The 27,814-nt window shown below is 38.5% G+C and overlaps 1 protein-coding gene across 3 annotated transcripts; it reads left to right on the top strand.

The window, feature by feature from the left end:
• The first annotated feature begins 11 nt into the window (after positions 1-11).
• On the top strand, positions 12-27,809 carry CEP83 (centrosomal protein 83). 3 transcript variants are annotated; one of them, XM_076334635.1, is made up of 17 exons: positions 436-449; positions 1,515-1,584; positions 5,981-6,139; positions 6,490-6,640; positions 7,839-7,931; positions 8,228-8,359; positions 13,017-13,268; positions 14,590-14,721; positions 17,884-17,998; positions 19,463-19,607; positions 19,742-19,891; positions 20,575-20,650; positions 21,786-21,943; positions 24,686-24,815; positions 25,719-25,822; positions 26,561-26,741; positions 27,455-27,809. In XM_076334635.1, the coding sequence occupies exons 3-17, from the start codon at positions 5,991-5,993 to the stop codon at positions 27,638-27,640; spliced, it is 2,154 nt and encodes a 717-aa protein (XP_076190750.1). In that variant the 5' UTR covers positions 436-449; positions 1,515-1,584; positions 5,981-5,990; the 3' UTR covers positions 27,641-27,809. The 3 variants fall into 3 exon arrangements, with proteins under 3 accessions (XP_076190741.1, XP_076190750.1, XP_076190732.1); XM_076334626.1 differs by lacking the exons at positions 436-449; positions 1,515-1,584 and adding an exon at positions 12-60; XM_076334617.1 differs by lacking the exons at positions 436-449; positions 1,515-1,584 and adding an exon at positions 5,329-5,388 and having other exon boundaries at positions 5,880-6,139.
• The last annotated feature ends 5 nt before the right edge of the window (positions 27,810-27,814 follow it).

The raw sequence follows: 27,814 nt of genomic DNA, 5'->3' as shown, positions 1-27,814 counted from the left end.
TGCGCTCCCAGGATGCTCCGCGCCCCGCGGGACCCCGGCGGGCGGAGGCGCCGGCGGGAGGTGAGGCGCCATTTTTAAATTCCTCGAACCGGTGGCGGCCGCTGCCGGCTGAGCGGGCCGGGGTGTGAGGGACAGGGCACCGTTGAGGGGAGGCGGGCGGACGGACGGACGGACTGGGGCCTTCCTACTTGGGGCTTCACCTCGCGGCGTGCGAGCTGGGAGGCCCTTCGGCCTTTGCTCCGGCCCCGCTCGCTCCTCCCCTGGGCCGTTAGTTACCGAGCAGAGAGCTGCAAAGCCGGGAAGAGAGGTCGGCAGCCCGTCCCAGAGTGCGATCTTCTTGGTCTTGTGTCCTGTCTGGTGGTAACAGCCTGCTGCGGCCTCCGTTGGCTCGTCGTGAGCTGGTGGGTTTGGGAATCACCCAGCACAAGCCGGGACGGCAAAGTTCAGGGGTAGGAAGAGCCCGCTCGCTGCCAGGCTTTCAAATGTTTGCGTTTGCATGCCTTCTTTTCCACCAGTGAACTTCAGCCATGTGCAGTTTGAGGATAATGATTATTGTTCTGCACTTCTGGATGTGTGACACCCGTATTAGTGTTGTTCCTCTGACCAAGCTCCTACATCCATAAGTCATAGGAAAATTAACAGTAAAAATATCATGGTGACTTACACATCTTGCTTTGCCTCTCATGCTCTTTGTCCACATACTGTAACGTGCATATAATCATACTTCTGCCTACAGGAGGTGTAGGATACATAGACTAACATGAGACCTATGCCCTGTCTGAACATCTCTATTTTTAAGTCAATATGAAAGCGAAGTGATTTTTCAGAAGAGTTTTGGTTGTGGACTATACAACTACTTGTGACAAGCAGCCATCTGTATGCCTGAGTAAAACATTGAATGAGATTCTAGTGAGCAAAAGTTTCTCGTGTGTTTGAAGGTCTCTTGTCATGAAAAAACAGTGGAAAACATATGTGGCATATGTAGACTAGCTGTTCTTGAGTACAGCTAGATTTACCAACTGTAGCTCCCATACAAAACTTCAGTTTGATCGGTAACTGCTGTCAGTTTGACTTAGTAGTGTGTGACTAAAGCAAAAATTTTAATCCTGAGTTAAGATATAACCTTGTTTTTTGCTTTTCTTAATACCTAATAATTAACCGTATCTCTTGTATAAGACAGAAATTGAAAAGGTGATACTGTGTGCCATGTGTAGGGATGGACACTGAAATAATGTATGCTTAATTGTTGTTGGAATTTGTACTTTGAACAGTGTTGTGGAAGAAGTGATGGTAGTTTGAATGAAATTGATGTCTTTGTAATGTAGAAGTCATACAGATGTTCTCCAAAATTTCTGCACTTAGGCACGCAAAGGTATTAAGTGTTTACTTTCACTGGATTCTCTACAGTGATATCTGAACAGTATCCAGATTATGGAAGTTCCTATAATAAAGGTTTTCATGTTTCTCTGGGTTTTTTTTTCCCCAATATGAATACATATATATATTTTTTTAAGGTGATTACTTTGGCTATTGCAAGTTGCTGATGGTGGATTAGTAGAATGTGGACTGTTAAAGTAATGAAAGGTATGCTATCATATTTCTCAAATTATATATAATTTTGTTTTTTATTCACTTGATGTTCATGGGAAGTCTGATCTCTCGTGAGTGTGTTGCATAGTCATTTAAGGTAGGATTTGTTTGGCTTAGCTTTGACTGTCTAAAAGCTAGGTATCTAGTCCAAGGCTGTGATTTCGTGAACATTTGAGCTCATGATGTGACAACTCTCTGCTCCTGAAAGGAGAAAGCCTTGCTCTTCCTCCTGCCTATTTACTTGGCTCTTTGTTCCTTTCTCCTAGCCAGTACCAGCTGCCTACTTTCACTGCTGATGTAGCTTGTTGGGTTTTTCCATGAGCTAGCATGACTCACTGACCTCACAGAAAACCTATTGAGTGTTTTCTGCTTGTTTAAGTGTGTTGGCTTCTTGTGCTAACGCAGTTCGTGGAAAGGTCTGATGAATGACAAATCTAGGAATGGGGATGAAGACAGAAGGAGTGGAACTCACTGGTGACAGTGAGCTCTTGTATTGGATTACACTTTTTCATTAGTTCGTTATCTAGTCTTACTGTAGACCCTTAAGCAGGGATGAGAAAGGGTAGTGTCTGAAGAGTCACTTTCATGAGGCTGGGCTTCCTTTGAGTGTCTCACTTACTCTTTCAGGCAAATAGTTTATTGTTTCACAAGACCTTAGCTGATTTGATTAGAAAAAAAGAAAAGAAAGAGCGTGTAAATAGGTCTAGAGTTCTGACAGAAGCAGGCAAATGGATTAAACCATGCATTGTGTGAAACAGCTGTTTGGCTTTCAACAGATTTTACTGAGAATTTTACTGCTTGAACAAAACATGGCACAAGGCTAAATACTGTTAATTTTTTCATCAGTAGTTGCAAAATTACATTCATTGTATCATCTAACTGTTTAAAACAGTGTTCAAATATGATAAATTTATGTGTGTTAAGTGTGGCTGTGGTATGGAAAGCAGAGCCATGAGTGAGTTATATATGTCACCCAGGTGAATTACCAATACATGCTGAAATAATGTAATTTGGTTATGCCAGGTAAGCTAGAAGGAAGCCTTGTGGTTGTAAACAACATACAATAAAAGTTGTAATATAAATAAAATTATATGATATCTTCATATTTTTCTCTAAATACAAGTATTCTCACCATTTTAAGTGCTTGTAGCAAACAAAAAGTTAAAATAATGTAGCTGAAAAATCTTGTAAAAGAAGAAAAGCCCTTTCACGATGTGTAGATATAAAGAAGAGGGAGATGTAAAGTAGGTCTTTAAGCAAGTTTATTTGCATCTCCCAGTATGCTAATAAACAATTCGAGAAGAAAGGCAAAGCAAAGGTGATTCTTGGAAATATAATTGAGTTACTTCACTTAGCTAGATATTCTACAATAATTATTGCTGTTTTAGCTACTGAGTGTGCATTTTTTAGGTTTCAGGACTCTGCACCAATACCTTTATATGTATTCCTGCACAAAATGATGTTAAGATTTCATAGTATGAATTCGGGGCAACTGATGCAAGTTCTGTAACATGATAAAATTTGGCAAGTATATAGGTGGAGAATTAATTTTAGATATGATGTGGGTTTAGTTTCTTTAAAGTATGTTTTATGGTTCTCTACTTCTTGAACAGATCTCCAAGAGAGGAAGAAATTTTAACTAGTGTTCCTTTAAAGTATTTCTCAAAAATTATGGGCGTAGTCTTGTATAATTTTGAAGATTATTTAAGGTCTGTTCATTGACTATGAGCAAGTACTGTAAGCCATTAGCACAGAAGAAATTCTTGTTAGTAATATACTTACAATATTTGTAGCCCTAAACGCTGTTGACTATTGATGGTTCACTGCCAGGAATTATTTTACCATTTGGGGAAATAAAAAAAAAAGTTTTTTATTTGTAAGAATGTGAGTAGGTTAAATATTACAAGTTGCTATTAATGATTTCAACGAAAGAGCTCTCGTGAAGTAATGAAATCTCTATGTTATTGCAGTTTGTTTCACAGTTGTCACCCGGAATGCAAATCATGGAATGTGCCACTAGGTGTCCCTGCAAGCCAAAATAGTTTTGTTTCCTTAAATACACACTGCTTCGGGTTTTGTAGTCTGAAACAACTGTTTGTAAGGTACAATTTTTTCCCTCTGTTCTTTCCTTTTTTCTTTTTCATGAAATCTTCATGCAGATGAATACATGACCAGGTGTGTGTCTTGCTTTATAATTTGTGCACTTTTTGATAGTAGCAAAAGCTGTGAGGAGAGAATATGCTTCCCACCTGCAGCAGCTTGGAATTGAGAGTACAAAAGGTTGCATTTCCATTTATCTTTTCCTTTTGGTTGATATGCTCTCGGAAAACGCCGTGGTTTTTTGGTGTCTTTGACTTTATATCTCTTATGCCACTTCAGAAATACTTCTTATTCAAGTAGGCTGCAGGATTCAGACCCGACTTTAAATCCTGTGTTCCTAATTCTGAACTTTGGATTACAGCTTGATAGTTACATTTGGTATCTGTAGTTTATGAAAGCAAAGACCTGAGACAGAGAAAGGTACTATTGCCTGGTGTTGGGTTTTGGTTCCCCCTACCCTTGCCCTCCCCCCCCCCCAGTGATCATGATAGCCCTGTTGGTATGCTTAGAAATTCTTAGGGATGTGCTGCCTTGGGTTTTCTCTGTGTACCAGAACTTAATCTTCTCTCACGTGGTTTACTGTCCTTAGGATCACTGACCAGTTCTCCTCATACAGCTGTTGGTTTAACAGTTGAAAATGTCTTCATATTGAGTTTGGAAATTGCTGTTGTCCTTTGTTTCTCAACAACCAACAAAATTCAGGAATGAAAAATAGATACTGTATTGATTAGAAGATTCTTCAGAACTTGTGCTATTGATGTTTGAAATTGGTTGTGCATATAGGACAGTCACTGAGGAGAAAGTTCTTTATTTTGATTTCTTCCCCCTTATTCTCTCAGCAAATTTGAGGAAAGCAGGATACGAAGTTGCTGTTGCTGCTTTGCCTATACTAGTGTTGTAACTCCGGTAGACTTTTCTCTGACCTTTTTCCATCTTAGTGATGAAGGAAGTAAAAATGGGAAAGAAAACTTAAACGTAAGACTTTCTTGACATTATTACGTCTTTTAGCGGAATGGACACTGACATGCAATGTTTATTTTCCTATGTGGAAGACAGATTTTCATCTTGCTGATAGTTCAGGGGTTTATAAAGTCAAATGGTAAGCATTTAAGACAGATCCATGAAAGACTGAAAGAGTGGAATGGTACAAAACATTGTATATTCAACGGTACATGTAAAGAAGGTGAGGTACTTGCAGTGATGATGGAGATTTAACATTTTTCCTGTTTGAGTTTTACTTTGTACAAAGTTACACTTTGTATGCTGCAAGCATGGATTTCTTAGGCATCGGTCCAGTTATGCCAAAAGCTAAAATGGCAGAGTAGTTGGTTTCAAAGCTTTGTAATGTCCCTAAAATTCAGTTACAGTCCTCCCTCCCCCAGATCCTTTAGAAGTGTCAGTAATGATCAGATTAATACATCTTGCTTCTAATATCGAAAAGAACTAATGAGGCATATTAGAATACTTCCTCATTTCTCAGCATCTGTTGATTTGCAGATTCCTCACACCAATCTGATGTTGTCACATTTAGTAAAACTCTTTCTGAAAAGGTCACAAGAAACCACGAAATAAACTTTGAAAACGAGGAAGTGACAAGTGTCAATGATATATTTCAGGGCTGAAGTTTGGACAGGTATCTTCCAGACTGTCCATGAAACCTTAACTCTTCTCCAGAGAGTGCTTGATAGGAATTCAACGGTGAGAATTATCTGCCTTTCTTCCAGCTGAAATGATGATGTGGTGTATTGAGTAGTACAACTTGTTAGGTAGTGTGACAGACTGTGACTCTGATAAGTAGTAATAAAAGCTATATGTGTCTGATATCTGTGACCTCTGCTTGAACCCTGGTTAACAAGGCATAATTAGGGCATTACTAGCATCATAGTTTGATTCTCAGTGTACAGCATAAGTAAAAATAACATTTCATGTAATCTGTCAGATAGAAGTGCTTGTGCTTATTTTGTATTGACTCAGATAATCTCCATGTTTAAGTTTATTCTGTGCCCCTGGAAGGACTATTACTTTTCAGGGCAGGCAGAATGAGCAGAGGAGTTGCCCTTTCAGTAGAAGTTTCTAACCTGAGTTACAGCAGAGCAGGATTATTCTGTACTGAAAGCAAAAGCAGCGTGTGAAATCTTTGAACTGTGAATGTACTTGATTGCTAATTACATGTCCTTGTATTTGTTCAGGTGACTTGATCTTCTGGGATGTCAGCAGAAAAAGTGGATGGCATTGTAGATTAGTTATAAGTTAATTTTTATTTTGTCCTTTCCGTACTCATCGTGAACAGTCATCATAAAATGGATGCTTTGGGCAGTCTCCTTCCTTCTGTGGCTGGAAATGGTGATACAGCTAATTCACAAGAATTACAAAAACTTCTGATTGATGAAAAAATGCGATGTGAACACCATAAAGCAAATTATCAAACTATAAAGGCAGAACATCTAAGGTACACTAATTTAAACAGGTTTCTTCATTTGAGCTGTTAAAAGGTGAAGCTAAATGTTAGGTGGAAGGGATTTGTGTGTGTTAGCTATTTCTGTATTTAAGGACAGATTTGAGCGTTGGTCATATTGGAAAATAAACAATTCAAAATGTCTTAAGACATTGCAGATTATGTTTCTGCAATACTTTTTATGCTTATAAATATGGGATAACTTTTCAGTATATTACAGGAAGAGGATATTAGTAAGCTTAGTTCTAACTTGGTATTTGTCTGCTTCTGCATGTGAGTTTTTTGAGCTTTAAGATCTAATTTTAGAGGGTAAATGTAAAATAAATACGTATTTTATCTTGCAGATTACAGGAGGAATATACAAAATCACAAGATGAACTGAAGCGGTTGTTAGTTGAAAAGCAGACTGTACATGACAAATTTCAGTTTCTTCTTGCAGAATATCGAGAGGAGTTGCTGGGTAAAACACAAGAGCTGGAAAAACTGAAGATGCAGGTGAGAATTTACTGGCAGGACTTAATATGAATTTTAATCCTGTAACAGGGCCATGCATATATTTCTGCTTATGTAACATGTATATACCTAGCTTGCATATATTTCAGATATCTTGAAATTCACCCAACCTGAGTAACGTTTCTTCTCTAGAGTGACTATGGGTTGAAATTATTGTTTTCTTGTTTAACTGAATCTTCCAAATCCTGTTGTTATGTGCTATGTCAATAATAAGACCCTCAGTCTCTGTCTGTGTGTGCTCTCCTGTTATGGGGAGAATCATCTGCCCTGGGGGATAAGTGACTGGAAAAATAGACATTTGTTTCTCTTTGTGATGACAGCTTTCTTCATCTTAAAAAAAATCCCAACAAACACAAAACCAGACAAAAACCCCCCAACATTTAAGATAACTTGGATGACACTTTCTATAACTGCTTGTTTGCTTAAACTAACGCAGGACATGTTCTTAGGAAACAAATATAGCATCTAACAAAGGATCCCAGACTCCGAATGGAGGAGATGTGCCTTGGTACCATAACTAGAATTAGTTTTCAGGGACTTCAGGGTACAGATAAGTGGAAGAAAAGTAGAATAAATTATAATATGTCACAGGTCGTGGATGAAATTTTTTTTTAACACTTTTTCTTGGTAGATAGTTTGCTGTTTTAACCACACCCAAGAAAACTTAATAAAATACCATGTAGCATGGAGCTTAAGGCAGGGAATCTTTCCTGATCTTAGTTTCATTTCAAACCAGTACCCATGTATCTGTTGGGAAGCATGTATCTAATGTGTTTTACAAAGAATTGGTTTGGTATTGCTCATTTTGATTCTTTGGGGTTGGTTCACTTACTGTTTAAGTTTTTCCATATGCTAATTCTTTATCTTTTATGTATGACCACTTTTCCTTCCCCCACAAAGGAGATAAATCTCCTGGCAATTCAGCTTGACATTTGTATTGCTTCTACCAGTAAATACTGACATTTTAAATGCTTCTGTTATCTTCCCAGAATATGTTTAGTTCACTAGTATCATGATTTTTTGCTTCTGTAACTACTACTGAAAATTCTTTAGAGAAACATAGAAAATTAAACAGGATTCCTAAAATCATACTTGAAATACTTTATTCCTGGCTATTTGTCCTATCACAGTGTAAATAAATGAATATGACTAGTTATTTATGATACCTTTCTGTCTCTAGGTGCTAACTCCTCAAAAATTAGAACTGTTAAAAGCACAAATACAGCAGGAATTGGAATCTCCTATGACAGAACGTTATCGGAAGCTAGAAAATGTAAGTAGTAAGTGTTGAAATTCTGTTTCATTTAAAGTAATGATCACCAGTTTATAGTTGTTCCTAAAACCTTAGGAAATTAAAACTGAAAGGGGAGCAAAGTATGACATTCTTTATCTGGTACTTTCCAGTACTGTTGCCCCAGGCAGTGAAGGTTGAAACTCCAGAAAAGGGATTAGGAGGGATTCAGTTCATCAAATATAACTTGTGAAATTATAGGAACATTGCATGGACATTTGAAGGAAATAAATCTGAAAACTTCTGATTGATGTTTTTGGTCTTTTTATCTAACTTAGGAAGTGGAAAAATACAGAACAGAATATAACAAACTTCGTTATGAACATACTTTTCTGAAATCAGAATTTGAACATCAAAAGGAAGAACACGCACGTATTTTAGAAGAGAAGAAAATAAAATATGATGCTGAGGTGCATACATTTTAAGCTACTGTAAAATTCTATCTGATGACAAAGCTGCTTGAACATTGTGAAAATGTTGGTACTTGAAGGGTTGTCAGTTTGACACCTTTTCATAATGTAGTGTTTGTTTCCGTTCTCTTAATTCTCAAAACACTTGTGACTTAGCCTAAAGTTGTCTCTGTAGGTTTTTTCAGTCATGTGTCACAATATAATTCGTGCTATTACAAGTAAGAATAGACTTGCCTTCTGATAAATGACAACCAGTAGCTTTGCTTAATGCTTTTTTTTAGTCGCATGTGTGATGGAATTTGAGACATTACGCTAATCTGAAATTAGTGAGTTATCTGAGCAACTGATGTAAGTTTAATTTTAAATTACTTATGTAGCAACTAATCCAAGAAGAAGGCAGCAGAAGATATTGTTAATACCAGGCAAGGGTACATTTTGCAACTAAGTTGAATCATGCCAGTGATGGTCAAAAAGATACTGAAAACTTTGGTAACTTTATTTCAGTTGTATTAACTCTTGAAGAAACCATTCATGAATTTTCTGTTTCAGAATTGGACTATCAGAAGTGTAGCTAAATAAATCGCCAGCTTATTTATGTTTTAAATATATGCAGCACTGTAAATGAGTGTTGCATATGTAATTTGCATATTCATGTAAGTATTTGTCTGGGAGCATATATCCGGAGATGTATTAGTCCAAACATGAGACACAAATCAAAGCAATGATGGCTTTCAAAATCAATCCCAATTTGCAAATGCGATGCATTAAAAACAGAACAGTTGTCCTTCCCAGAGCTAAATCCACATGCTGCTTTACAGCCTGCCTCTCTTGTGGGCTTGTTGAGTTTGTGCTAGTCCTGCAGCTAATTAGCACACTTGCAGAGAATGAAACTACCTTGAGCCCAGGGCACAATGTGATCTAGTTTCTCTCTCTTAGAGCCTTTTTAACCTTCCATGCCATTTAGCACAAGGAGGCTACAAAAACATAGAATCATTAAGGTTGGAGAAGACCTCTAAGATCATAGGGTCCTACTGTCAACCCAACACCACCATGCCCACTAAACCATGTCCCTAAGCGCCTCATCTACACGCCTTTTAAATACTTCCAGGGATGGGGACTCAACCACTTCCCTGGGCAGCCTGTTCCAATGTTTAACCACTCTTTCAGTAAAGAAACTTTTCCTCATGTCCAATCTAAACCTCCCCTGGCGCAACTTGAGGCCATTTCCTCTCGTCCTATCGCTTGTTACTTGGGAGAAGAGACCGACACCCACCTCGCTACAACCTCCTTTCAGGTAGTTGTAGAGCGTGATAAGGTCTCCCCTCAGCCTCCTTTTCTCCAGGCTAAACAACCCCAGTTCCCTCAGCCGCTCCTCATAAGACTTGTTCTCCAGACCCCTCACCAGCCTCGTTGCCCTTCTCTGGACACGCTCCAGCACCTCAACATCCTTCTTGTAGTGAGGGGCCCAAAACTGAACACAGTATTCGAGCCTGTGCGGCCTCACCAGTGCCGAGTACAGGGGCACGATCACTTCCCTAGTGGCCACACTATTTCTGATCCAGGCAGGATGCCATTGGCCTTCTTGGCTGCCTGGGCACACTGCTGGCTCATGTTCAGCCGGCTGTCGACCAGCACCCCCAGGTCCTTTTCCACTGGGCAGCTTTCCAGCCACTCTTCCCCAAGCCTGTAGTGTTGCATGGTGTTGTTGTGGCCGAAGTGCAGGACCCGGCACTTGGCCTTGTTGAACCTCATACAGTTGGCCTTGGCCCATCGATCCAGCCTGTCCAGGTCCCTCTGCAGAACCTTCCTACCCTCGAGCAGATCAACACTCCCGCCCAACTTGGTGTCGTCTGCAAATTTACTGAGAGTGCACTCGATCCCCTCATCCAGATCATTGACAAAGATATTGAACAAGACCGGCCCTAAAACCGAGCCCTGGGGAACACCGCTCATGACCGGCCGCCAACTGGATTTAACTCCATTCACAACTCTGTGGGCCCGGCCATCCAGCCAGTTTTTGACCCAGCGCAGAGTACACCTGTCTAAGTCGTGAGCCGCCAGCTTCTCTAGGAGAATGCTGTGGGAGACGGTGTCAAAGGCCTTACTGAAGTCCAGGTAGACCACATCCACAGCCTTTCCCTCATCCACTAGGTGGGTCACCTGGTCATAGAAGGAGATCAGGTTGGTCAAGCAGGACCTGCCTCTCATGAACCCATGCTGGCTGGGCCTGATCCCCTGGTTGTTCCGCTCATGCCTTGTGAGCATCCTCAAGATGACCTGCTCCATAATCTTCCCCGGCACCGAGGTCAGGCTGACAGGCCTGTAGTTCCCCGGATCCTCCTTCCGGCCCTTCTTGTAGATGGGCGTCACACTGGCAAGCCTCCAGTCATCCAGGACCTCCCCTGTTAACCAGGACTGCTGATAAAACATCCTAATTCTTAAATGATGGCTTGGGCATGTCATGCAGTAAGTGTTTGAATCTCCTCATAAAAGGGATTTGGAAGGCTTTTGCTGCAGAAATTGGCTTTGCTCCATAGAAATCACTGATGCAACTTCTAAAAGCACTGCTGCAGATCAGAGTTTGGGTTAGTCTCCAAATATCAAGTGAACTCTTACATACCTTACTTTCTTACTCTTTTGCACCCAATATTACATTCAGCCCATGTAACTCATTTTGAAACACTAGAATCTATATATTTATAATATGTTTGTTACTTAGAGTCTCGAGATTAGTTTGTACCTATCGTACTACCTTGTAACAGAAAGGTGGGGTTTTGGGTTTTTTTGCTTTATTTTCTGTCTGACAGGGCCAAATCATGTTGGCTGTCTTGAGTTACTAGCAGATTTGAGTTCTGTTGTGGTTATAGAATTGTGGAATCATAATGTAAGTTGGAAGAGACCTCCTTCTAGTCCAACATCCTGCTTAAAATATTGAAGTGTAATGAGATCGGGTTGCTCAGGGCCATGTCCAGTTGAGTCTTGAACATCTGCGAGGATGGTGATTCCACAACTTTTCTGGGCAAACTATTCCAGTATTTAACCATCTTCACGGTAAACTTTTTTTCCTAATATCTAATTGGAATTTCACATGTTCCAACTTGTGTCCATTGCCTCTCTTCCCATCACCATGCATCTCCGAGAAGAGATCCATCTTCTCTGTATCCTTTTGTCATGTATACAGAGGAATGAAGTCTCCCCTGAGCCTTCTCTTCAAGCTGAAGAGGCATAGTTCTTTCAGCCTGTCCTTATATGTCATGTTCTCCAACCCCCTGACCGTCTTGGTGGCCATCCACTGGACTTGCTCCAATCTGTCATTATTCTTTGTGTACTGGATACAGACTCCAGAAGCAGTCTTACTGGCACTGGAAGGGGACGAAGGATCACTTCCCTGGATCTGCTAGCTATCCCTCTGCCAATCTGCCAGGATACAGTTGGTCATCTTTGCTGCAAGGGTACTCTGCTCACTAACGTTCAACTTGTTGTCCACTAGGACCCCCAGATCCTTTTCCATGGAGCTGCTTCCTAGACAGTTGCCCCCAGCCTGTACTGTTGCATTGGGTTACTCCATCCCAGATGCATGACTTTGTTCTTGCTCTTGTTGAAAAGGTTCCAGTCAGCCCATTACTTCAGCCTGTCCAGATCCCTCTGACTAGCAGTTCTACTTTCCAGCACATTGACCATTTCCCCCCAGTTTGGTGTCACCCGCAAGCTTGCTGAAAGTGTACTCCATCCCATCATCCAGATCACTAATGAGGACATCAATCAGTATTGGACCCTGTACTGATTTCAGAAAGACCCCGCTAGTTACAGGCAGTCAGCTGGGCTTTGCACCACTGATCACTCTGAGCCTGGCAGCCCAGCCAGTTTTCCACCCATTTTATCATCCACTTACCCAGCCCATATCTCACCACTTTGGTGAGAGAAAAGGCTATGGGAGACAGTATCAAAGGCCTTGTTAAAGTCAAGGTATACGAGATCCACTGCCCTCTCCTTGTCTGCAGTGCCAGTCACCTCTTTCTAGAAAGCAGAAAAGTAGGTCAGGCATGATTTGCCCATGGTAAACCCTGCTTTCCATCACCTTGTCTTTCATGCATTTAAAAATGGCTTTTAAGAGGTTTTGCTTCATAACCTTCACAGAGACTGATGTGAAGCTGACTGTCCTGTAGTTATCTGGATCCTTCTTCTTGCTCTTCTTGATGATGGGTGTGCTGTCTGCCTCTTTCCAGTCATCAGGAACCTTCTCTGATCACCATGACTTTTCGAAGATGATAGAGAATAGCCTTGCGATGGTACTAGTGAGTTCCTTCAAAATGCTTGGATCCATTCCAAGGACTTGTGTGTGTCCAGTGGATTAAATGATCCCTAACATTTTCTTCCTCTATTCTGGGTACTGCTTTACTCCCACAGAGTGCTAGGGGGCTCAGTGACATCTGAGGCCCGAGGACAAGCCTTATCAGTAAAAACTGAAGCAAGAAAGGCATTGAAGAATGGGTCTGTTGATTTTCCTACTCTAAGAAAGAAAATAAATGTGAATGTAATTTCTTAATATTTTAAATGCACACTGCTGCTCTTTCCTGAATTGTCAACTGCTGTATTTGTTGCTGTCTGACACCTAACCAATGTAGAAGCTTTTATTTTTCTGATTAACAACTATCAGATTGCAAGGCTGGATAAAGATAAAGAAGAACTCCATAATCAGCTGCTTAGTGTTGATCCCACGAGGGACAGTAAACGCGTGGAGGCACTCTGTAGAGAAAAGGCACAACTGTATCAGAAATTAAAAGGCTTAGAAGCAGAAGTAGCAGAACTAAGAGCAGAAAGAGACAATTGTGGTGTGCAAGCAGAAAATGTTCAAAGAGTACAAGTACGACAGTTAGCTGAGATGCAGGCTATGACAAGGTCTCTAGAGGTAAGATTTTTTTTTATTTTTTTTATTTTGTTTTTTTAAATTTTGCCTCCTTGTAGAGTGTAGTGAGAATAACGCTTGGCCTGATAGAACTGTCACTGAAGTCACTGATAATTTTGCCAATGACTCCACAATTTGAACTTGTACATTTCAGATTTAAAAACAAATTGTAAGGACATTGTGAGTACTGCCAATTCAACTTTGGAAAGGTGGAGAGCTCAACTGAGAGATTGTGTTGAATGGTCTCCTTTCTAAACATGCGAGTGCTATCCATCTTTGCAGTCAGTAAGATGCTCATGTCAGCACTTGTCACTTGGCTAGAGTTAGAAACTGATGACAATATGTTAATAATCTGCTACAGTAAATTTTTTATTCTTTTCAGAAATGTCATATGATGCTCCGCTATTTCTTTAATCCTTTCCTTGTGTGTCGTCTTCTTTCTTGCCTACCTGTGTCTCTCCTTTCTCCAACGCATTACTGCAATTGTTTAGTTCTTGGCTGTTGCTCTCCCTTAAAGAACCTTTGGCATTTCTGGCCTGTTGCATGTTTCCCAGGGTTCCACTGTATTCCTCATCTGTGGTCTTCAGTTCTCCTGTCAGTTCTTGCTGTCTCTCTAGGTAGTGAGTCTTTCCATGTAGATTTCTTGCACAGTTGCAGCATACAGATAGATGGTTCATTTTCCTTTTTACTGTTATCAGTGCTGTATACCTTTGTTACAAAATGCTCTGATCACAACTTAAAAAGAAAAGTGCTGTAATATTCCTAATTTAGAAAACTTAAAAAAAAGTCCTACTGGAAACAGGTCAGTTTGGAAAAAGGAAGGTGAAATCGTAGGTTAGATTACCTTTTTGATACTTAGTAAAGCTCAGGGTCTTGAGTCTATAATACTCACAGTAACTGCATATTATTTCCTCTCCGTGATGTCAATTCTTCAGTTAGTATAACTGCATAGGCCAACATATGACATCTTTTTCAGCGCCACTTATAGTCATACTGGTGTTTACAGCCCAGTAATTTACTGGTAGGAATACCTGCTGCCTCCTAACCGAGTCAGATTACCTCTGCCTCTTGTGAAGTAGGATTGAAAATGTGTGTGATTCTGTGCAGGCAGTGTTAGTAAAAACAGTTGTGACTTTTGAATAAAATGCAAGACCATTGTTTTATTGGAACATATTGTTGAGCAAAGATAAATATTTATATATTATATTATTATATAATATAAAGGGTCAGTAATATCTGAAAGCCCAGGTCAATTGAACCTTTCAAGTGAATAGCAAGAGACAGCCCTGCTCCAAAAATCTTACAAATACCTCCTTTATTCAAGGCAGAAAAGAAGTCTGCTGAACTACAGATTGATCGAATTGAGAAAGAACTACGGATGAGTCATGAGCAAAACATTCTCTTAACTAGTAAACTTCACAAATCTGAACGAGAAGTCAATTCCTTAGCTGCTAAAGTAAGTGCTTTTATGGTATCTGAAATACATTTTTCATATCCTGTTATGTTTAAGTTTTTCTGCTTATATTTTACATTAAGAGTAAAATAACAATGTCTTCTGCTGTGACTTAAAATAGGTTTGGAATTTTTTTCCCCCCAGTTTCAGTTGAAAGATACAGAATACGTTACCTTACAGGAAAAACGTCATCCCTAAAAGTATCTCTAAAGATTGAGGTTGTGCTCTTTTTATTTAATTTTCTAGATCTTTTTTCTAAACAGAACAGGGCTCGAAGAGGTGTCTTTATATTCATGTTTTTAGTACTCATGAAAACAGCCAGCCTTATTTGATGGAAACAAGCATTACTTTTTAATAGTGTGTAAAGTGCAATGGAGCTTTAAATTGATTTTTTTCTTTTTTTTTTTTTTTTTTTAAATGCAGCTGTGGCTTCTGGAGGTCTTAAAAAGTATCCTCTTGAATGGGCTATGTTAGCTACAGGAAGCAAGCTGCATTGGAATCACTTGTGGAGATTTAGGTTATATTAGAAGCAGGATAGTCACATTAGCATAGCATTCTTCTTGGGCTAATGCCAACATAGCTTGTACAAAAACATTTCTGTACGGGACGACATCATATCATTTTAAGTAGATCATCGTCTTGCAACATGTTTGAGTATCTTAGTTGTTGGGTTGGCACCAGATCTTAGAAGTTTCGTGCTGTTTGTATGCTTTTTTTTTTTTTTTGAGATCTTAGAGAAATTTCTAGAAAAATACTTAAGAAAAAAAAGATCAGAAGGTTTCTAGTTTAGGGAAAACCTGAAAGTGCTTAAGAAACTTGACGTCACTGTTTAGTATTTCAGCATAATTGGAGTAGTATGGATGCCAGATTCAGAGTTTTATCTGGTTGCAGTGACTCCTCAGCTACACAACTTAAAGAAGACAGATCCTTTATGCAATTCCATATGTGATTATTTCAATAAACAAGAAAAATTGAAACACTAGTAAATGGTTTTACCTTCAAATGTTGCAGAATTTACATTGCTTTATTTACATTGCTTTATGTAAATTTGAGTCAGGATACTAGTCCTAATGAAATAGTTACTTGGGTAAATATTAGCTTTCTGCTGTTTCTTATTCCCTCCTTTCTGGAGAGAATACTGGGTAATAAATTTTTATCACATCTGTCAGTTCCTAGTAGCAAATTTAATCCCCTGTGTTTTCTTACCTTTCTGGAGAGGCTTTAGTTAGTTCTGAACCAACTGCAAAGCCAGTAACTTTGGTCTTGTATATCTAGCTGAATGCAGAATTATTGTAAGCTCTCTGTTGTCTTAAAGCTATCCTGCATTTCTGAATATACTTTCCAAAATAACACTGACATGCGCTTTGTATGGGTACAGCAGTTAATATTGTCATAATATGCCTCAAGAAAGATACAATACAGGAAGAAAACTTTGCCTTCTACCATAGTTGTTCTTTAACAATCTCAGATTTCATTCAAAACAGGCTTTACATGCACAATTATGAGTGTGAAGTATTTCATTTTGGTCCTTAATCCAAGAAAGTTCTAATTCACCATAAGAATAGTATATACCTATACCAGTATTTAAAACCTCTTTATACAATGTGTCATACTTGTCTCACATGAATAATAAATAAGAGGGGAAAGCTTCTGTTAAAACATTCTTTAACCAATGGTCGATCAGAATATATAGAAGATTGTTACAGTCTTTACTTTTTGTATCAACTGGTGTTCTCCGCTCACCTCCAGAAGTAGGAGAAAATTAAAATGTTCAGTGGTGTTTCTTGAAGGGCGGAAAGTAGACACTAATTTCTATACTAACCTCCACCCCCTTCTGCACCCACTCAAACTCACTCCTGAGCACGGGTGCATGCATTTGTCTTCCGGATTTTGTGCCTTAAAAAAGCCACCTTAAATCTTTGCAAGTTGCCCTGAAATGTTCTCAACTTAGTATTTAAGCAACCAAATCCACCGCATAGTTACTTAATAAGCTACTATGTCATTCTTAACCTTTTGCCACTTGTGTATGCTAGCAGGTTGTAATTACGTTTGTCATTGTGAATGGATTTTCATTATAAGTGCTTTCCTCTAGATATTTAATTCTCATTGACCATGTAATTACTGCGTACAAATGCCTAAACTATAGAAAGTTGCCATGCAAGCAGTAATTGTCTTTGATTTGATGTTCTTAAAGCTCCTGCTTTTATGAGGCCATTTGATGTGGATGTCACAGTTGTAGAGAAGTATTTGATTTAAAATGCACTTCAAAACTATGAAGACCTGGATTTTGAGAAAGTAGTATAGCACTCCAGGAGGTCAGGGGGACTATAAGTAGCTACCAAATTGAAATTACTTGGGGCAGCAATTGATAATGTGGTTTTGCTTATCACTGTTTTGTTTTACTTAGGGAGATTATTTTAGCTTGACTCTGAGGGATCTGTAGTCAGAAGTGAAGTATGTGTAAACTGACATGCTAATGCTTGAGTTAGTGAGGCATCAGGGTCTTAGGCAATTTGGATCAGTGTCATAGCAAGATATTTCCAATGAGTAGTCTTTTCAGAAATACCCCCAAATTCGGAGGCTAGCTTGTAGAATGTGTAGTATTTACTCAGAAACCACGTTTTCACCGGCAATCCTGCGCATCTGTGCATGTATCACCAAGGCTTCTTAAAAGAGTAACTTTTCTACATTGTAGCTTGTAATAACTGGCTGGTTAAAGATGAAAAACATGTCAATAGTCAGACAGCCTGGTTCCTGGAATATATGTCGTGTTTGAGCACTTTAATTTTTTTAATCAGGGAATATATAAAACTTGCATGTCAAGATGACTGACAATTCATTCAATAATCTTCAGTGTGTGACTTGAGGAATTAATAAAAACCTGTAATAGGACTGATTACGATTTGCGGAATCAGATCATGTCAATAGCTTTAGTGTTACAGTATCTATATAATCACCATTAAAAATTATCTATGAGAGTGGATATTCTGCATTGGCTTCAGGAAAGCAGTGGATGAAAAAAAATATTTGTCATGTGTAAAATAAGTGTAGTCCACGATTATTTGGCAGATTTTCATGTTAGCAAAGTATCACATGAAAAACTTACAGTAAAGCTGCAAATATATATATTTATTTTAGTTGATTTGTTTTTTTTTTAATTCACAGGTAGAAGAACTTAAACATTCACATAAATTGGAAATAACAAATGTCAAACTGGAGGCAGCAAGAACAAAGAGTGAGGTAGAAAGAGAGAGAAACAAGATTCAAAGTGAAATGGATGGTAAAATGTGCAATTAATTTCTAATGATTTATTTTGTAACTTCTAGTAAGAATACTACAATTATTTTTCCTCCAAACATTCCCCAGCAGCCTTCACCTTCTACTACTGGTCTAGGTCATAGATCTGACAATTCATTTTGTATCTGAAATAACTGTGTTGTTTCACTTAGTCTACTAGGTTAAGAAGAACAGGTACAGAACAATTTTGCATTTATGTAAATTAGTGAATTTGTGACACAATTTGAGCATAATCTGTTTCAAATCATGTACTTCATATGGTTATTTTTTCTATTATTGCCGAATTCTAGAGTCTTTCACACTCTGCTTGAAACCTTAACGTACCATAGGGCTTCAGTGGTTGTTTTGTTTTCTGATTCTGTGTCCGTGGAATTGTTAACAGTTGGGTAAGGCTGCCGGGTGAAACAAAATACAATTTCTAGCTCGTTCTTCGAAGAAAATAGGCAATGCTCTAAGCTGAGTATGTAGGCAACTTGAAATAGCTTTCTAGAGTGAAAAGGTCAAAGCTTTCTAGTACTAGTTATGTGTTGATGATTTAAATCACTACACAGCTTTTAAGTGGACTGTCCTCACCGATTTGTCATAACCCCAAAACAGTACTTTCGTCTTCCTGGAATAGTTGTTTCTGTTCACTTGCTTTAATATTAAGTTCTCAAAGAGCACCTAAAAAGTGGTGTTTCCTGTATCGACAATGCACTTACAGTATATTGTGAACTAAAAATGTTGAACCCTATGAAATATGAAACTAAATACAGGCAAGATTTAAGCTAACTTGAACTTGCTGCAGAATCCAGTTTGCATCACTGAATTAGCTAAATAACCAGGAATCACTGTTGTAGCATGGTGGCTTATTTGCCAGTGAACACGGGTGTCTTGGTCACAAGTTTTTAATTTGCATCTTTTGTCCTTGCCTATAGAGTCATAATTTTAGAATTGCCTTATTTGGTAATAAGAGTGGATAAAAATGTGAGATTTGTTGTAGCCAGGTTACTATGGTTTCACTGGTAACCAGTTACTGTTTACCATAAACTTCTCCATAAAAAGAAAATAACAAATTTTCTCGCTTGACCTTTTTGTAGCTATTGTGGAACCCTTTTTTTTTTTTTTTAAAAATCCAGACACAACTGCATAGCAGAAATTGCTTTAGAGTTTAAATCTATAATAATATCAACTGTTTAATTACTTTTGTATGTTAAAATAATAAACCCTTGCAGACAGAGATTCCAGTGTAATGGTTACTCTTCAAAAGTTTTTGAAATGTTGCTGTTATACTAAGAAAAGCCATGTCTCTCCTGTTTTTCTTGGGTTTTTTCCCCATTCATTCATTCTATCACGTGAATTGTGATTTTTAGCTCCCTTTTATCAATTTATAAAGTTAGTTTAATACTGGATTTCATCAGGTTGATATCAATAATGACATCTTAACTTCTTTTAATGTATAATGCAGGATTGCTGTCAGACAAGGAAATTCTTAAGGCAGCTGTTGAACGTCATAAGGTGCTTTTAGTAGAAAAGGATCGGGAGCTAATTCGTAAAGTGCAAGCTGCCAAAGAGGAAGTTTTTGAAAAAATTGCAGCCTTACAGGATGAAAAGTATGTTTGTTGATTTACTGCTCAACTTCTAAAAGAGGAGTGTTTTGAGTAACTTTAAAAAATGTCATTCTTAGCAACTAGACACTTCTGGCATTTTGGCATGATTCTTGTGTACATGTTGAATAATGTCTCAGGTTAGAACTCGAGAACAGATTAGCTGATCTAGAGAAGATGAAACTGGAACAACATACTTGGAGACAATCTGAAAAGGATCAGTATGAAGAGAAACTACGTGTTGTACAGTTGGCAGAAGAATCTAGCAAAAAGGAACTTCAGCGTTTGCGGTAGTGTGGCTTTTCTAACCTTAACACAAATTCCTCATTTTTTCCCCCCTGATTTCTTTACAGTAGTAAGTGTAGTAGTTTACTATTCATAGATACACAAATGCTCATTATGGTAAATTAAGCAAAATTATCTTTTGCATTGTGTAAAAAGAAGGCAGAATTAAAAATGTGTTTTTTTTTTTTTTTAAAAAAGAACATTTTTCATCCAAACCTCTAAAAATTATATTATTTTAATGAACATTTTAAAGACATAATTTTGCAGTACTCATGTTTGTTAAACTTGGGTCCATGGTGGCTGCTGGCATAGCCCCAGCGTTAGAGTAAACCATTGCTCTTTCCACAATGGTACCGTATCAGCAACTGGCAAACTGGGACCCTAATATGACATCTCTTTGAGTTGGTTATTATACTTCTCAGTGAAGTTGTTTTACTATGGTATTTGTATGAAGGTCAGTATGATAAAATGAGCAAAAGTCATACTCCAAAAGCAAACAAATCAACATAGTTCTTACTCCTATATGAATTCTAATAATCAATAAAAAAATATTTTTAATCATTGTTTAGTTAAATATTTATCAGCCCTTCAAATTATGCAATGTATTCTATTGTCAGACTGATTTGTCCTAACTTCTAACATCTGTATTTTAATTAGATAAAAATAAGGATGTCTTATACAATTTTAGATTAAAAATTCAACAGCAAGCAATTCAGACAGAGGAATTGGAAGAAAAGAAACGTGAAAGTGCTGATCTGAAGCAGGTAAGGTTTTATTGCATTGTAATGTTTTATAGAGAAATACAATCTTTCCTGTGGTTACCATGTCCAGCGTTTGAAGATTAGATTGAATTTTTAAGGCTTTTTTTTCCTGAGGGACAAAATGCATATAACAGATACTTAAAAGCAGAAGTGTTCAGAAATCAGTCATGCTTTCCTGGACCTTTATAGATGGATTACAGCTCTTTCCTTCATGCGTGTTGTGGGTACCAAGGATTTCAAAGCTGAATGTTTATAGACTGGTGTACTGAATATGGTTATGCACTATTTAACTGGAGATTCAGTTTCCATGGAGACTTATAAATTGTTTCTAGGTAATGCTTTGCATTTACACTGCATCTCTCATCTGAGGTTCTTCAAGTGCTTAACAGATGTTTCATAAATGAATAAACTAGTGTAAAGAGGTATATTTCTATTGCAGAGTGAATTGATGGCAGTGTTGAAAATAAAACCTAAATCTTTTAACTCCTGCTCGCCCATGATGTTATGTTTAGTAGGTAAGAACATAGCTGTGCATCAAAGTAGTCTGCAAGCTGTGTGCACTTGAAGTTCAAGGCAATATTTGTTTTTCCTCCAGAAATCAGAAACTGGGGTATCTGAGCGTGCATGTGGGGAGAGGAAAAGGAAAGGGAATTCATCCTTTCCATGTCCTGCTGGCTGCAGAGGTTGGACTTTTCAGACTCTACACTTGACTTGGTTTTGTGAACTGGTTTGGTACAGCCACGGCGGGCTGTAATGCATTGTGCATTATGAGAGGGAAGAGTCTGGGTAGCTCCACAGCTCAGCTACTGAATGTTGTGTGGTGCTCTAGTTCTGTTCAGCCCTGAGGCTTAATGTTGGATTTCTTAAGTTCTGGGGGACACATCAACAACTGAAGACTCCTGCCTCCCTTTCTCTTTCTCATTTTAACTACAATAGAAAACCTTCCTTGTCTAGTAGTGATTTACTGTAAAGCTTCCGGAGAAGCTTGTTGAGTAAGGAGAAAAGGAACAGATAAGAAAGGCTTATGAAAAGTTAATGCAGCCAGTTGGTGTTCTGCATTTTGCTCTGTCTCAGTATCTCAAAATTAATTTAGTTAGTTGCATACCTTATCAAATGGAAACATTTCATTTCTTTGTAGCAAATGCACGATATGCAACTCCAACTTGCCTCACTTGCTCAGTCAGAAAATAATTTACTGGAGTCTAATCAGAAGCTGAAGGAAATGATAGAAAGATTGAAACAAGAATGTCAACATGCAAGGACTCAGGCAGAAAAAGCACAACTGGAAACAGAGAAGTAATTTTTTTTCTTCTTTTTGGCTTTACTTTTCCTTTTCATATTGCTTGTATTCCTTTCACGTGGATTGCTTACTACGGATTGTAGATTCTGAATAAAGTCTGAAATTAAAAACAAACAGGAAATATCGGACAGTTGTAAAAAATGGCTATACCTTCTGTTAGGCAGTATGTATAAAAGCTTTGCTTGTGGTAACTTCAAAAATAGGAGTTTGTTTCCATTCATGTCTGTTACAATTCTTGACTAGTGAAATACACTATTTTTGCAAAATGAGATCCTATTTATATTGAAGTGAATGTCAAACTTATATTAGTTTAAGTGGATCCAGAGTTTCACACAGAGTTCTTGTAAGAGTCTTTAAGCATTAAGGGTGAAAAAAGTGTTTAAGCATTGTATTATGCTTTGATAAGGTTTCAGGGACCCAGTCTGTATATATGCGTGTATACCTTCTCCCCCTCCCCCCAGATCCTTTTAGGTGATACGAGGCAAATAACAGCTTATTGGATATCTTCTAGTTGCTCTCATCAAAATTAAAAATAATCACTTTCCTTTTTTGCACAAGCTTGACCACATACAATGAAAATATGCTAATAAATGCTGAAGGAAACCAAATCTTGTTCAGAGCCCGTACAGTAATGAATACATTCCTGGAATTTAAAGATTAATTTGTCAGTTAGTCTGAAATGGGTATTTAATATTTCCTAGACTAACAACCAAACACATGTCTAATTTGTACTGAATTATTGTGTGGTGGGTTTTTAAAAAAGTCAGCGTCCTAGATTAAATAGAAAACTTCCAAGAGGTAGAATGTGGCATTTTTTTGTTTTAACTTTGCTACAAATTGGTACTGCAATTGCTGCTTTGTCATTAGTTCAAGTATTGCTTTTCAGTTTAACATTTGAAGAAATTATTGCATCAGGACTGCAGAGTATGTTCAGTTGTCAGTAGCATGTTAAATACTTTGGATGTTTACTTTAGGAAGGTGTATTTGTATTTTGAGTGAGACTGTCACTGTTATTTGAGTGAGACCGTCAGTGTCATTTACATGTTTATGGACCATAGACCAGTCAGGAGTAGCTTTTCCTGGGAAGGCAGTGGAAGGAACTTGGCAGTCCTCAGAGATCATTGTCTAAGTATGTAGATAACGAGAGATGCACCAAGGCTGATACTGCAGAAATTAAGCAGCTTTGCAGCCTACATGTAAGTCCTCCAGGTCTGTCCTACTGTTACCCTTGGGACGTGTTTCCATTCTTTTGCTGACTCTGTGGGTGATAGGGCTTCCTTCCTCAGCTCAGTAACTCTTACGAGCCTGAACTCCAAGAGTTAAGCTGCACCAAAGCAACTTGGCTTAAACAGGAAGTGAAATAAGGACCAAAAGATAAGAAAGCCCAAGATAAAAAGTTTCATATAAATAAAATAATGCCAGTTGAGCCATAAGTAGACGAAGGAGCTGCCTGCCTGGCTGTGTCAACCTTAGGCTTGGAAATGAAAATGTCAAGTGAGAAAAAGGGCTGAAGGCAAACTATGAGACTGATACCTATCAGAGATAAGCTCAAACAGGCACTTGTTAAGCATTTCAGGAACAGCGTTACTGGCATTTTAAAAAAAATCTCATGGCATTTTTAACCGCTGTCTCAATGGAAATTCTTTTACTGTTAAGCAGTGCTTTTCGAGAAAGCTCTTTGGTTCCGGGGTAGTAGTAGTTACTTGCAGTCAACAGCAAGGTACAAACCATACTGGGTCTACTGAAAGAACTGTGATGGGTACCAAGTGGGCCAGGATCCTGGTTCTGATATGAGAGTGGATGGCTCCTAATACTTCCACTGCGGGGAAGGGAAAGGCTGTTTGGTGAGAAATTTATGGAGATTCATTCAGAGTCCCTGTAGGGAAACTGTATCAGCCGAGAACTGGAGTGGTATGGGTGCACTGATACCAAGCCATGGATTGCATTTCTTAAAAACTGCTGCACAGAATCTCACCATTTGATTTTTTTTTTTTATAGTAATGTACTTAAATGTGCAGTTAATTCTTGCCTGCTTTGGCCCACAATGCAGATAGCCCAAACAAACAAGGCAGCAGAGAGAAACTGGCTCCTTTCCTATCCACTGCTAGAGAACACAGCCTAATTTTAGTGTGTTTTAACCATGCAAAGGCCTAAACAGATAACATACGTTGCTGATGATGTGTGTTCAGCTGGAATGTTGTCTAGGAACCATAGCAGCGGGAGCTTCCTGTTGTGTTGGCGTTTGTTCTGGTCGGGAGCACACGCTAGTCAAGTCTATACTTCTCTGTTACAAAGGCATAGTAGACCACACAGGGCAGCAACCTATTCTCTTACATCTTCCCTTCCAAACAGAGCAGGCAGTTGTCAGCTCTTCTGACAGCTGATGTTTGGCATAGGTGTCTACTGTTGTGTTCCAGTGTGATTATTTGAGCTAAATTTAGGAATTTTCCATGGATGGTTTGGTAACATGCCAAACCAACAAACAGCCTACAATTAACTAGCTTATTGGAATCAGTTTTCAAAATGTGCCTCATACTTGAACAAAACCTAGGGTGTTGTTAAAGCACAGGTTCAATTTTGGTGAATCTTGTGCACAATCAAATTTAAATCAGATCCTTCAAGTATATAAAGGGAGGAGTTGTGAAAAGATGCATCTATTTTAGGAGCCTTGAGGCATTAATCAAACGCACTGCTTTGTCTATATAACCTCTTGATCTTTTTACCTGATTTTTTCAAAGGACTTTAGAATACAAACGTATAGAATGGCTGGAGGAGAAGCATGTGCTTACTCAGCGTATCACAGAGAAAGAAGAGAAATACAACCAAGTGAAGAACAAGCTATGTCGAGCTGCTCTTGCTCAGAAAAAGGCACGTTGACTCTTCCTTTATGAATGATCCAGCTTATGAAAAGTTCAGCTTTACTTTGGGCAGCTAGCATTGTTTTGTTATTAAGAGTTTATTTGCAATCTACTGAATATAGTAGCAAAATATATTGTTTCTTCAGGATTAGCACAGAACTAGGTTTGAAGGGATATGCAGAGGAATATTACAGCCAACAACTTTGTTATAATGCCATCAAAGATTTTGTGAGGCTTTGTGTGTGTGTGTGTGTATATATATATGGTTATTTAAGAGGTGGACTTCTTGATTAGTAGGGATGATGGTTTGGATACCAGACAAACGATGTTCTGCTTTTCCTTGATGGAATATTAAATTTTTATATCTTCTCCTAAGCTGCTTTTTATGAAATAACTTGGAAGAAAAAGCTGATTAATTGTTTATAAAAGGTCAAGATTAATTGGCAGCTTTATACACTGGACATATACAGGTTATGAAACCTACCAGTAAGGTTTTTAAGGTTTTTAAAAGTTGAGGTCAACATGAGCAGGGCCGGGGGGGCGAAACCAAACCAAACCAAAACCAAGCATACTTTTTTTGGTCGTGTTTATACTTATTTATGTATGGTCATTTAAAGAATGAATTTTGTAACTCTCAAATACAGTTAGTGTTTGTTAGTACAGTAAGTCACTGACCAACGAGTGACTGACAGCTGTGCAGCTTTCAGTCGCAGCTATGGATCATTTCCCATCTCTTTTGTTTCCCATCATGGGGATTCAGAACCTTCAAACAACACAGCGCTGCTGCTTCTTAAGGAAGGAAAATCCTAAAAACTGTCACAGCTTTGAAACCATAGGCAGTGTAGATTTAATTTTTATAGGATCTAATCTATCAAGGCATTACTTAGCTCTGTTTGAAATGTCTGTTTGACAGAGAAAGACGCTCAATGATAATAAACAAAGGAGGATGCAAGAGAAACTAGAACTTTTGGAAGCCAAGATAGAAGAGCTAGAAAAAGAAAATCAGGTGCTAAATAGGTAATGAACTTTGCTTTTTCTGAACTTGAAAAATGATATATGCCCAAGATCTGACTTACAAATATGAAGTAATTTTGAAGGTGCATGACAGTTTAGTAACTGGAGTCCCATCTAATGACATTTTCAGCATTAGGATTCTTTGAATAGAATCCATTTAGGATGGACAGCTAAGACTTTGGGACAGCTGTGGGGCTGTCTCTTCAGGAAGAAATGGAGGAAAAATATCTGACACGCAGTTGCAGGAATCCCCTCAAAAGAAGGAAGTATGTAAAAAAGGAGATGTGGCAGTGAAGCACTGTTAGAGTTGAAAGTACGGTATGTGAAAATAAATGGAAGATGGGAAAGAAAAAGACTTTGGAATTGCAAGAGAAGCAGACTTAGCATCCTCTTTGAAAGACAAGCTATTTTTCTTCTCTTCATTGCGTACCTATGGAGGGCTTGATTCAGATAATTAATTTAATGTGGCTCCTGCGGCTCACTACTGTGAATGCTATTAAAAGCTTAATTTATTCCATGTAAATTCTAATCTGTAATAAATAAGCAGGTAGCTTAATGTGTAGAGGGACTTCTAGATAGACATTTAGGCAGAAGAATATACACAGATCTTCCACCTTCCAGTTTTTCTGGTATATAGTTTTCCTTTGTAGGCATAATAAACAGTAGGGTACTCGTGGAGAGGTGTGCTTCTATGTTGGGATAATAAAGATTTTGATTTCTTAGAAATCTCTTACTTCCTAGGCAGAATGTTTCCTATGAAGAATATGCACGCCTCCAGAAGAGACTAAAGGACTTGCAACGTAGACACAACGAATTCCGGAGTTTAATTCTGAATCCTAACATACCATCACTTAATCCAGTCAGTACAATGTCATCATCTGCCTTGCCTCCTGGGCCTGAAGCGTCCTTCCCCCTTCTTCAGGTGGTGATGTATTACAAGTTGTGAAAGTAACACAACGAAAGAGGGTACTAGAACCGTCCTTCATTACAGACCTTAGTCTTAAGGAAGGAGTATTTGATCTTTGAACAGAGGAAGGAAACTTTGAGGAATGCTTCTAGCGCTGTTCCCTTCCTCGCAATAGGAGGGAGTTCTTCATAGACAAACGATATGTTACAGAATGTAACAAACGGGCAGTTTTAACCTGGTTCTCCGTACTGTGTCCTTCTCCCGAGAGGCTTTAAACAGCTCCTTCTGGGCAAGAAATACCGTAGTGGTGTTCTCACACCATGGTTTCATTATTAAAAAGCAGTATCGCTGCTCTTGATTTCTTGTGTGGTTAAAGTTTTACTCACTCTGGTGAGCTTCTGAGGGTGAAAATCTCTCTGGCTGAGGTTGACCAGGCTGACCAGGCTGACTTTACAGATTCTTGGTAGCCGAGACCTCAGGTCTGCCTGCCTCTTCATCTGAGAGGAGGAACGCCTGCACGCGTATTTCCTGCTGATGCTGTTCATCGTGAATGTCAGAACAATACCCACAAAACACTGAGGAGTAAAATTTAAGGAATAAGGGTATTTTGGACTTCACAATTTTTATTTTAAAATCGTTAATTAAAGGAAATGAAACTATTGCTCATTTTGGTCCCTTGTAGGTGTGCAAAATGTAACAGAGCCACTTTTTTTTTTTATAATTTCAAGGAGGAACAGCATCAAAGAGAGCTTTCCGTGCTTCGCAAGCGGTTGGAAGAACTAGAAACCACACAGAGAAAACAGCTGCAAGATCTTGGACCATCTAGAGAGCGAGTAATGGTGGGCGCGTACAGGGACTTGGCTAGAAAAAAGATCGCTGGAGAAGGCGATGCACAAAGTGAGGACTCCAAATAAACTCTGCAAACTCTACATGCTGTTAGTTTTCATTAGCTTATCCTTTGTACAGGCTTTTAATATTTTGCCAAAACCATGCTTGTATGTGCCTGAAGAGCATAAAATATATTCTGCACAGTTTCGTATTTATTTTTGATAGACTGTCATAAATTATCAAATATAACGGTTCAAAAC

The sequence above is a fragment of the Aptenodytes patagonicus genome, chromosome 1 (assembly GCF_965638725.1).
Source record: "Aptenodytes patagonicus chromosome 1, bAptPat1.pri.cur, whole genome shotgun sequence".
NCBI classification, from domain to species: domain Eukaryota; kingdom Metazoa; phylum Chordata; class Aves; order Sphenisciformes; family Spheniscidae; genus Aptenodytes; species Aptenodytes patagonicus.
Note: the sequence above shows the minus strand (reverse complement) of the source record. Positions and strands in the feature narration are given on the sequence as shown.